At 42.4% G+C, this 12,397-nt stretch overlaps 1 protein-coding gene across 4 annotated transcripts in view; it reads right to left on the bottom strand.

Moving 5' to 3' along the window:
* HECW2 (HECT, C2 and WW domain containing E3 ubiquitin protein ligase 2) overlaps positions 1-12,397 on the bottom strand; it is a 197,307-nt gene that overhangs the window by 79,442 nt on the left and 105,468 nt on the right. Inside the window, exon 2 of one of the 4 annotated variants that reach the window (XM_035332234.1) lies at positions 4,825-4,890. The exons of the other annotated variants lie outside the window; for them this stretch is intronic. Within the exon in view, the coding sequence (XP_035188125.1) occupies positions 4,825-4,864 (40 nt within the window). The 5' untranslated portion in view covers positions 4,865-4,890. The remainder of the gene's footprint in view (positions 1-4,824; positions 4,891-12,397) is intronic. 4 annotated transcript variants of the gene reach the window in all.

The following is a 12,397-nucleotide window of genomic DNA, read 5'->3' as shown; positions in this document are numbered from 1 at the left end:
TTTTATGCCTTGAGGCACAGCAACTTTGAGAATGTTTAGTATGCTGCACCTGAACACCTCAACACCACGACGAGTCCAGAGGTTTCAGAATTAATAATCAATGTTAAAGAGAAGGGACAGGAGGGTTCTCCTAATGTCTGTGATCCTCGAGCACTTGTCTAATACCCTCAGGATTAACTTTCCATGTGGACTTAATAACACAGAAACTGCACAGACCACAAAGGTTGGCATATAGACACTAAAACATAAACCATGCATGCTTATTCTTCAAGACAGCCAAAAAAAAAGAAAGTATCAGGGTGATCAAAGCTGTGCCTCAACTGTGTATTTCATTTTATCAACACTAGATAAAGAGGAACTCAAAAAGCACAGCCTGTAAAAAGCATTCCATGGGCCTCAAAAATCTCCATAGCTTGCAATGCCACTAACTGAAATAATACTGTGGATTTTTCTTTATGTATTTGCTTATTAAGTGTGCTTTCCCTATCCAAGGCCCACTTCTTCCAGAGACATATCTCGTGGATTCCCAGAGTGCTAGTTTAACTTCTGGCATATCTACGTGACTGCCTACTTGGTTATCCAAACCATTGCTACCAAAAGCATGCAGATTTTTGAGAAATGCAATGCATATTTGAAACACGAATCTTTTTAAACTATTCACTGTTCTAATTAGGTCTAGGTAAATAAAGATGTGATGTATGGAGAAAAAAAGTTCCTCTTACATGCTCTAGGTCTGCACAATAGCTGTATTTAATCAATTGGAAAAAAGTCTGTTCATAATTCTAAGCAGGAGGAGAGATAATCAGTATACTATGACCATAAACATGACATGAATTGTTTGAATATTTTCTTTTTCAACAAATCAAGGAAGTTTGAAGGAGTGAAATCAGCCCTTAATAGTGAGATTTCCAATACTTCATGTGCAAGCAATTATTCTTTGTTTTTTAAATCAGTAACTAAATAAAGCCAACAGAAATCTTTACCACGACACTGGTGAGGTTCAGGAAAGGTCCCGCATGAACAACATGCAAGGTAAGCATGAAATCCTGAGCTGATAGTTACAAAAAAAAAAAAAAAAAAAAAAAAAAAGCAGCACATTTTCTAACACCTTAATTAAAAGTCAACAGTAAAGAAGATTTTCAGACATTTCACCCTGGAACAGCCCATTTTGCAGTAATGAAGACTGAAGAAGAATCCCTGATACTCTGCCCACAGGCACACCGCCACTGCAACAGAAGGTGGTGGAGATGGATGGATGGAAAATGCTGACAGGCCGCTGCAGACAGCAATCCACTCAAATTACAGAATTTATTTTGGGCAGAGTTCATTTTCTCCTGAAACAGCTGATTTTTTTCTACTTGTATGAAGTTTTTTACATAGGGGATAAAACAACATTACTAATGTACATGGAAAATACAAACCCTAGTTCATGGATTTAGAAAAAGAAAGGAACCAAAGAGCAAAAGAAATCAAATAGCATGAAAATACTGAAATACACATAATACTGCAGAAATTCACCTATCAAAATTGTAACAAAAAAGTTTAACTGTGATAGTCTCAGCAAGATTCAGCTGGGTAAAACAAAAAAGTGTTTGAGAGCATGAAAAGCATCACGTCAGAAGTCAAAATTACCACTACCTCAGCTCTCCTCTTCTCCAAAACCTTTACATACCCCCTAGGGAACTTCAACTGTAAGAAGCTCTGGTCCCCTTTTAGCTGGTAATTGTTGCTGTTTGTGAAACTGGCTGCTGTTCTAGAATCTGGGCCAAAGAAGAGATATAAATATCCATTCCCAGAACATAAAATATGCAACCAAATATCATCCTTCTGCACTGGTATCTCATCAAGCCAGTCTACATTTCTGAAACAGAGCAGTAGAAGACCCACAGTACAATCTTATCTTCTAAAAGCATGAAATATTACAGAAAGTAACTTGCTGCAAGCCCTGCACACGTCAGTGCACGTGAGAATGTATGTTGCTCTGCAATGAAAGGTGGGTTGTAATAAATATCCCTGTACAGACTCTACGCTGCCTAGTGCTCTGGGAAATCACAGTGAAGCAAACCTGTTCAGAGTAATGTTTTCTCTTTCAGGCATTGCCATCATTACAAAACCCTTCAAGGTAAATCAGATACCAATGGCACGTGCAACATCTCCAGCTTGTGCCCTCCGTGTCAGCAGTGCATCTGTCCCCGCGTCCCCAGCCTCGCCGTGGCTGTGCATGGGAGGCAGCTCCCCCTGCCAGCTGTCAGCTCGGCACGGCTATCTCACGTGCAAGGCAATATGCAAGTACTGGATAAATGCATGGGCAGCTCCATGAAAGATGGCAGCATCATTTTTACCAACGAGTTTGCCCAATAAAACAGCACTTGTACAAGAGTAAGAGCCACCAGAAGCTCCAGTGCATCCAGTGCATCCTCTGTACTGGGAGCCCAGTGCTGGACTCAGCACTGGAATGTGGCCCTACCAGTGCGGAGCAGAGGGGAAGGACCAGTTCTGGCAACACGCCTCCTAATGCAGCCCCAGATGCCAGCGGCCACCTACTCTGCAAGGACGCATCTGTGGCTCGACCCATCCTCCACCAGCACCTCCAGGTCCCTTCCTGCAAAGCTGTGTCATAGATGATCAGCTTGGTACCAGTGTCAGGGGCTGTTCCTCCCCAAGGCCAGGACTTGGCATTTCCCTTTGAACTTCATGACCCTCCTGCTTGCCCACTTCTCCATCCCGTCGAGGTCCACCTGACTGGCAGCACGGCTACCTGCTTGATCAACAGCTCCTGCAGGCTTTGTACCATCTGCAAGCTTGCAGTGATGCGCCCTGCCCCATCACTCAGGATGTCCAGCAGCCAAGCCCCAGCACTGACTGGCACATCACTAGTGCCTGCCCCCCCAGACTTCACGCAGCTGATCACAACACATCAAACACTGCAGTCCAGCCAGATTTCAACCCACCTCACCGTCCACCTATTTAGCTTGTACTCCATCAGTCTGTCTATGCACACGTTATGTTAGACAGCAAGAAAGCCCCACTAAAGTCGGTATCTGACAAAGTCAGGAGGCTTCTTTGGGGTCTGCATTTTGTTCTTTGTGTCTGATCATTCTCACTATTTCTGCCTAAGGAAAAAGGATAAACTGCCTGAAATCAATCACCTCAGAGTCACCTTACACAGTTCAAACTAACAAATAAAAAAACCAGATACAGTCTTAGAAAACAAAACAAGTTAAAAACAGGAACTGCTACTGGTTATTACCGAAGCCAGCGTGATATTCCCAGTGCACAGACTGCTCACGTGTACACCAATGCTCATCTTCTTGTCCCACCTTCTGTGGTCTCTAGTGTTAGGCTGTGTGAGAACAGGCTTGTCTCCAAGAACACAAAGGATTTTTACTCTTCAAAACCAAAAGCATTAAAGAAGTTACAAACTCCTAGTAACGAATTATCATGGATTTATTGCACAGGACAAAATGCTGAAGTTCCCTATTGCAATCAAATAACTTATTTATAGATGCTTGAACACAGAGCTCAGAGAGAAGGTGATGCTAAAGAGATTCAGAATGTCGCTGAATGGATTTAATTACATACGATTTTATAAGTTTCATCTTTCACTACCGTATATGGATTTTTCTAATTCACAGCTCTTGAAAATCCATGCAGCTGAGCTCAGAAAAGATCAGTCATGTTGGTAACAGCATTGTATCCCCGTGTAATTCTGTTATCCTCATTTGGGATTTACCTCCTAATCTCTATTTTTTCATCCCTTTCTGGAAGAAATTCTATGCAAAATCTCTTTAAGAGCTTGTATTGCTTATTCTTAAATTTAAAACTTAATTTAAGTTCAGATTGTCAAAACGCTGACCCCGTAGCATTTTGGGTTAACTTTAATAAATTCCTGGGCACTGCAGATGATGTGTTACCAAGGGGTGTGTGTATTCTGAGCCCAGGGACACTCATAAAGCATTGTTCTAAACATTATTTCTCTCGCCAGGTGTTCTCTTAGTGTGCATCAGAGGAGCGGGAAGGCTGGTAGATGGCAAGGCTAAGTATAGGTTTGCCTCAAGCTGAGATTCTCTGATTTGACACCAGTTTCTCTCATAAGCATGCTGCTGTTTAGTATCATCCTCTATCCATTTTATGTTATTATCGTTTATCTTAGTCTTTAACAAAGGGTTCCAAGCAATAAAAGAGACCGTCACCACAAATGTAAAATTAGTAAGAACATGACGGAGAGTACCAATTGTGCATTTTGAGCAACTGACAACACAAGTTTATAACACTAGATTTTGTGCAGTATTTTCTCTTTGTACCCTCTATTCATTTTAATTCTACAAATACAAAAAATTAGTAATAATAACCCGTGGGTAATCATTGCAGAAGTAGCACAGTGTTCAATGAAAAAAATGAAATAATTTAATTTTTCCCTTTTCTCCAAAATATGCTTAAAAGCAATACAAAAGTGCATCAGGACACATTTTATGGAGAAGACAACTTTCATCACCTGAGGCCTTGTTCCTTTTCTGGAAAGCCAGCAAGCAAATCAGCACTTGCAGGCAGAGCGTTCATTGAAAACAAGTATTAGAATAAATCGCATTACAGCAACCCATTTAAAATACACCACACATCACCTACTGCTCTGCAACCGTTAACTCACTGCAAGCAGCATACAGCCTGGGATATTCAGGGATATTCAGTAATTCCCACTATCAGTCTAGAAACAGTTCGGGGGGTTTCTAGTAGAACCAGCGTATTTTTCACAGAAGGTAGCACCAGTGTGTACAACACAACGCTGACATGAGAGCAATACTTTGTGGCACCATCTAGCCTTACCTGGCCATTCCAAAGGGTATCTGTGGATCCTAAACCGCATGCCTCCATTTGAGTCCAATTAACAAACTGGAGAATTAAGAAAAAAGTCAGTTTTTACAGGATGGATCCTGAAAGTAGCATCCCTGTTCCCGATCACAAACAGTATTTTCTGCAGAAGTTGCCTTCTGGAGCCAGGCTGTGTAGCTCAACTTTGGAAGCTTTAGCTCTGCATTAACACTGCTGCAGAGTCACTGCTTCTCGAGCTGCTTCTCTGTTCTCTCTTCCTCCTGTCATTTTAAGGAAAGGATTTCAGAAGGATGTCCTCAAACTCCCAGGCAGTTTCTAGCAGTAACACACAACTGTCTGCCTCTTCTCCTTTAATCAAGGTTTTTTATCTAGGTCCAAACAGCCCGTGTTAAGACATATGAAGTATTATGTCCTTCAAACTAATCTGTTTGTGGCCACTCCCCTCCGAAGGGTACAGGATGCAAAAGCTCCATCCTCCCTGCACTTCCTTCCTTGCCTGTTCCATGGGAGGATACCAAAACACGGCCCACGCAACAGGGAGCAGGCTGGTGTACACAGGAGGATTTTAAACCCTAGAAACAACAGCACGGCCGACAGCGACAAGTGCAGTGAGAGCCCACGGGAAGTGCTGGCATTTGTTTACTCCATTTTTCACCCACCCACAGGACTCCCCTACAAATCCAGGTATTTTAGAGCAGAGAAGACTGCTTTGTGACGTTTAGCTGGGGTGAAGCTGCCGCTAACCCAGGATAAGTGCCCACAGTGCACTCCTGAGCAGGAAGAGAAGCACGAGGCCAAGTGCTGCCATCCCTGCACCTCCTCATGTAGGTCAGTAGATGCTCTGAGCTTCCTGGTGGACACCAGCAACGGACTTAAAAATCCTTCAATTCACAGGAAGGACCCAAACCATGCTAAAGCAGCCCCAGCACCACGCAGACAAGCAGGGTGTTTGGAGGCTGGTTTGCAAGTAGGGTTCAAGTATTGCAGCAGATGCCCAGACCTGGTCCACAGCCTGCAGCCCATGTCCTTCCCAGCACACAATGAGAAACTGTATGCTTGGGGAGTATGGTGTTAAACCTCTCAAGGCTAATTTTACTTTTTCCTAGTGAAAAACAGAGGAAAAAAAAGGGGGGGGGGGAAGAAAAACAACACTTGCAGGACTACTTATTCCTCCTCAGCTTGACAAATTTCCAACAAATACTTCCAGTCACAGAAAGTATGATGGACTTCTTGCGAACAAGGAACTGAAAGCTGCTGTAATATTTTGTTTCCATGAGCACCTCTAGGAATTGTACTTTCAAGGCACGAGGGGAAAGAACATCAGAATTCGACTACTTCGACTACTGCAAAATAAATCCAAACCGCTGCTGGAAATGTAAGACTAACTGGCTGGAAACTGTTCTCCCTTGCAGACCAACAGAGCAAGCCCCTAAAAAGGTGAGAGGAACAAAGTTCCAGACTGTCGTGTATCTGCTAGCCTTGCATGGCCTCAGGAACAGACTGGCTCTGGCCTCAGCCCAGGAAGTACCATCACTACACTTGTAGACAGGTATTTAATATTGTGACCCTGAGTCAAACAAGTTGGGAGGTGGCTGTTCCTCAGGGTACCATAGCAATTTGTTCCCCTGCACACCAGGAGGAAGATTCACATCCATCCCCTTGCTGCTCTGCTCTGTGGGCAAGAAGGAGAAAGACTCTACTTGCACCCTCTTGCGTGTCACACTCCGTGACTGCCTGCAAACCAAACGTATTACATTATTGACCTTTATTGCACTGTACTACTTTACACAGCACAAGCAATTATTCACTTTTTGACCCGTGGCTGGCAGGATGGTGAGGAATAAGCTGTATTTCTCTAACACTTGCCTTCTTCAGCTGCAGAAGCTGAGCAAAGGGAGAAGCCATAACATACACCCCCATCCAAATAGCAAACAACCAATACTTTTTGCATTTGAAGTTTAAATTAGCTGAGCAGTAAGCAAGGATCCTTGCTCTCATTTTTCACAGACAGCCTTTATTCTGACACCGGCCATAAAATAGACCATTTCCTACTTTTTCAAGAATTGTATGTCTTGTTTCCTTGTATACACATGCTAACACTTCAAGTTGGGGATCAGAGCATCTCCACGCACCCTCACACAACATGGTATTTGGAGACACGGTAGCAGCTCAAAGAATTAATTAACCAGAATACCAAAGATAATGAACCCCCCCCAATTTCTCAGACATATCACAGAGTATAATGGCAAGAATAAAGTGCAATTCCACTTCTCTGTATTCAAAGTAAAGACATCATTTACATTCAAAGCATTCCAAGACAAAAATAAACCCTTTCACTCATCTCCTTGGCAAAAATTCAAAAGCGTAACAATAGGAAGGAAATGACCTCAAGTTTAACCTCTTTCCTGAAAATCTTATTAATCCCCTTCCACGAAGTGATGCGCGTTTCATTCTCACTGCACTTCAGGTGTTGCTTCACACATGTGCAAGCCCCACGGTGCAGGCGCTGTTCCCACGGGGTCCCTGAGCAGCCCACCAGCCACGCCTGGAAGCCAGATCCCACACAACGCTCGTACGCAGCGCTCGTCTCTCCTGCAACGTGTAGCCACAATGACGCAGAGCTTCAGGGGAGTCGGAGGGTCTCACACCTTCCTAAAACGCCTCTACATTCCCTGCAAAGTGCAACACCTAATTCCCACTGGTGAAGCTGCGTATTTGGGCTCATACGGCAGGAGCTGGACAAGAGAGCTCCTGCCTTCCCTTACTTGGCTATGGCAATAGTCAGGAGAGGAAGGAGGGACAGACAACAACGCTGATCAGAGAAATCCATCTCCAGCATTCAATATCGAAGTAAATGCTAAAGAACTTAAGACTTCTAATTAAAATTAAAAAGAAATACTCAAAAGAGACATGGAATGTTCTCAGGATGTAGGAAAAATGCCCATTTGTTAGCAGAAACAACTCAAGAACCTGCAACTATCCTCACAGGACTATTATCAATTTTTCAGAAAGCCCCTTCGAAAAAAAAACAAACACACATAATCTTTCACACATAGTTTCTTCTGTGTGGATTTTTTTGTTGGTGTTGGTTGGTTGGTTGTTTTTTTTGCTTGTTTGTTCATTCATGGGGGGCAGGGCTTTTTGTTTAATTTCTCTACAGTTTTATACCCCTATTTAACTGTTGTGTTTTTTTTCCCTAGAAATATGAGTATATAATTTTCTGAAGCTATTTTTCCTCTGACTGCAAAATTTAAGCCACAAAATATAAATGCAGCTTTTCTGATTTCTGTTAAGGTTGGCACATTTCCTCCAGGAAGTCTCCCGTAGTACTGGTACACTGCTGCCCCAACCACCATTAAGAAGAGGGGTGCTCCTTTTGTAGAAGAGTCACTGCAATTGTTTTGACCTACTCAGCTCCTCCTATGTGGCCTTCTATTTCACTGCTTACTTTCTGATGATTTCCAGTGTGTGACCTCAGCAACTTCAGCTTCCATATAGGTAACATATTGATATCAAACTTTTACCATTTTTGTCCCCATTTTTTTTTCCTTCCTCCTTGCCCCTGTGCTCTTCCATAGGCACCTTGGCAGAGGCCCTGCCCTGCACCACCCCAAGGCTTGGACGCCATCTCCTAACTCTCCTCTTTCCCATCTCCATGCTGCATCTCACTGCGGGTACAACACACCCCCTTCTCCTTGCCTTCCTTCCTGCATCTGCCTACAGTACCCAAAGACTCCTTTTCCTCCATGCAGGTGAAGGAAATTCCCTGTTCATTCCCTGTTCATCTGAAATTCTCTACATCTCCTCACTCCAATTGTTCACAGCCTTTAGTATATGTGAGCTTTCCTGAGAAGTTGTTCTGTGCAGGTAGCTGTATCCAGAGATGAAATGCAGGATAAAAGGGCTAGTTGGCCAGCAAAAAAATAACATAAATCTTTTTTTTTTTTCTTCTTTTTTTCTTTTTTTTTTGTGTGAGAGAAACCATAAATACAAGCTAGCTGAAGCCTGAAGGAACATGCAATAGTGAGAAAAAGGAAAGTACAAGTTAACACTTAAAGGATGAATTTCAGGAATGGAGAGGGTGTCAAGCATTGCGAGGATCAGGTAAGGAAACACACTGTTCTGCCAACCAAAAAATCAACTGTTTTCTCTGGCCTCCTGAAGACTTAGGTCTTACATCCCCAGTAAAGCCACCCTCACAACCACCTTAACTCCTTCTCAATATGCTCGTCGCTGTGATACCATATCACCACCACCATATCCCAAACACATCCCCATGCTCCCATAACCTTGCAGCCTGACAAGAAGCAATGTTTAGTGTTATATGTGCAAGTATAAAAATATATACAAAGTTTCTTGCTTAAGGGTGTTCTATTGCAACCTTTTCTTTCTAATCTTAGATGAAAAAATTTAGGTCCTTAGTTTGTCCTGGTTTGCTCATCAACTTCTCTTGTGCCGAGGCAATGTGAATTACATCAAATGTGCAAAGTAAAGGTGATTATCACCTGCTTTTAGTGGTAGCAAATCCAACAGAAATGAAAACTCGGTCTATGCAAGTATCCTAAGGGCCTGTTAGCCTGGGATGTATGTAGCAAATCTAGAAACAAACCATTTTTTTCTAAGTAACTGTAAAAGGTCACTATTGGGCTAGATACTGTAAAAGCATCTAAGCTTTTCTGTGTCATGTTTCATCTGCAAGTCTAGGTTTATTGTAGAATGTTTTTCACCATTTTCCCTCTCAACTGCAACTGTATAGGGCCTGAGATAAGCACTTGTTTACTGACGGCGCACGAGCTGCTGAGCCTGCAGAAGAGGACTGTCACTTCCCAGGAACAAAGGGCATGCACTTTTATTTGCAATCATGCTCACATCACAAGTCTTTACCAGAAAAACTGGTATTCCTAGTGTGGAAGACATGATAGCAGCAAAGCTTTGCTTTTGTCAACATCCCCTACCCTGCCCCCGGATCAATTCTGTTGGTAAATAAACATTATCAAAAAAAGCACAATTTTGCTAGCACAGCTGCATTTACAGAGAGGGCCTTTTCTGGTGTCACCACGTGGGTACAGATTGTATGTTATCACAGCCAGTAGAAGAAGTGAGAGTTCATTTATCTCATAGACTTCATGTTGTTTTTTATGGACCAGCAGCATTTGCTCATGAATGCAAATACCCAATACAGAAAAGTAGCAAAGAAAAGTTTGTTTCTTTGGTTTGTTTGTTTTTCTTTCCTGGTTAAATGTTCCTGAGATGGAAACAGCAAAAAATCTTTCAGGAAAGGCCAGATGTTTGTGGCAGCTCTGTTGAGAGTGCCACTCAGGTCAGCAGCTCTGATCTTCTCCCTCCTTCACACCCCCTAGATGTGATCAGAAAAATTCCTACTCTGCAATAAGAATATTGTTAACATTCAGCCTCACGTTTCCATTCCTCAGTCAGTTACTTGCAGAGATTCTGAATGACATTTCACTCCTCATCCCCCTCTCTCCTTCCGCAGTGCACTCGAAGGCCATGGCTGTCCCCTCAGGAGCACCAGACATCAGGTACAGGTGGCAATGTGGACCTCAGCAGGACGATCACTCTTCTGAGGGGGCACATGTAGCCTGGGAGACACCACAACAGTATGTCCTTCTCCTGTGACCACCAGATCTCACACTGGGAAGGGATCTTACCTCCGATCAGACTAGGAGCACCCTCCAGGCCACCCCTACAAAATGGAGAAGCGTCACTGCCGGGGGCAGTCCTGGCCCTGTGAGGAGAACCCAGCCATCTGTGGATTCATACCGCCACCAGCTGCTGCTGGTCTCTCAGTGTGGCACATATTCCAGTTTTCTGAGAGTTGTGATGCTCAGGCTAGTTAAAAGTCTGGGCTGGTCTCTCAGTGTGCTCCGGTTTTCTGAGAATTGGCTAGTTAAAAGTTTGGGCACCACTGAGGGGCCTGTAATAGAGGGGAAATCAGACTGAGTCTGACTGTATGATGTATTGGTCTCTTCTGGGTTTAATTCCGGTAAAATCTAGGCTCATTTGGGAAGCCGGTAAGCTAACCTTAAATGTACTTCATTCCACATGTAGTTCTCCCACAACTAACTCACCCTTCAAAAACAGGTTTTTCTTGTGGGACCATCAAGCAGCCACAATTGCTGTAACTGAGAGCCCTTAAATAGAGTCGAAATGACCATGTGCTCTTTTTACTTCTATTTTGTTTGCAAATCTAAAAATGAAACACCATTTTGAATCATTGTGAAATATACATTTGCCTTTCAGGAGTCATACACATCACTGAAATGCACACATGGAAAACGCACAAGAGACTGGCGGAGATCTTTAACGCATGCTAGTTTAAATCTGTATTGTGAAACTGTTCCAAGTTTCCTTTGCTCTGGTTATATTTACGAAATTTTCAAATCAGATAACCAGTCATCAATTATTTGGCAATTGTCCACCAAAACATACCAAAACATTCAGCTTTAGTACCAACCTTTTTTCCACATTACATTTTGCAATATGCCTCATGCTACATAGATAGCCATGAAGCAGAATAAATTTATTACCAGCACGGTTATTATTACCAGTCTGCAGGGTCACACAGAACATTTTCTAGTTTCCTTCTTTCCTTTTTGTCCATCCTTCTGCTTCCATTTCCCTTCTCTTCCAGACCCTCATACAGTAAAGCAACTACCCCACCTTGTAAGGGATTTACAATAGCACTGGTGTGTTAGTAACAGAAACCCTGACTCAGTGCTAAGATAGGTACCTTAAGATATATCTAAGCAAAATATCAAGACTGTTACTGCCTGTGTAATAAACTATAAAACTTCCTACCCTAATTAGCAGGAGCCATCCCAGCCCTGATTAACTGGAGCCATTTCAATTCCCATGCCCTACAACTCAATAATGATATGTGATTATTTTAAAAATTCACCTAAGTTGTGCAAACATTTTTGACAAGCATTGTGCTTGTTTCTTTACTTCATCCTCTGGTTATAAAACTGAGCTTATGAGTTATTGTAAGAAACTACATTTTACTAACAAAGTATTCAGGTTAACAAATGTACCCAAGACAAAAAAAAAAAAAAATATCACCTGACAAAAAAATCACCTAAACATTGTTAGAAAGCAAGAACTGGTTATTGATCACCGTAATCAACAATAATTTTAAATGTCTCATTGCACCTTACTCAAGCGTTACTAATTCTGCTATTATCTTCTACAAAAACTGACTTGAATTCAATGGTGCATCATCCACAGATGCACTCTTTTTTCCCCATTCATATTCCAAGACACATCTCTCACAGAAATATTTACATTTTAGCAAGTGAGAGAGAATAATCATAGAGCTCAAAGGATAAGCTCAACTACTGCACCTCAGGAACCATTACATACACTGTGTGCAACACCTTGACCAGCAGACCCTACATGCACGGCTGAGATAAAAACAGCTAGGCTGCAGGCCCAAATAATTCATTATATACCTATAGTAACAACTCTGAATACATTCTGGTGAAAAATCTTTAATTGTGTGCATACAAACAAACTAAAAGGCTGGGCTTAGTAAACATATTTATTTTCT

This window comes from Oxyura jamaicensis, chromosome 7 (assembly GCF_011077185.1).
Source record: "Oxyura jamaicensis isolate SHBP4307 breed ruddy duck chromosome 7, BPBGC_Ojam_1.0, whole genome shotgun sequence".
In the NCBI taxonomy this organism is placed as follows: Eukaryota; Metazoa; Chordata; class Aves; order Anseriformes; family Anatidae; genus Oxyura; species Oxyura jamaicensis.
Note: the sequence above shows the minus strand (reverse complement) of the source record. Positions and strands in the feature narration are given on the sequence as shown.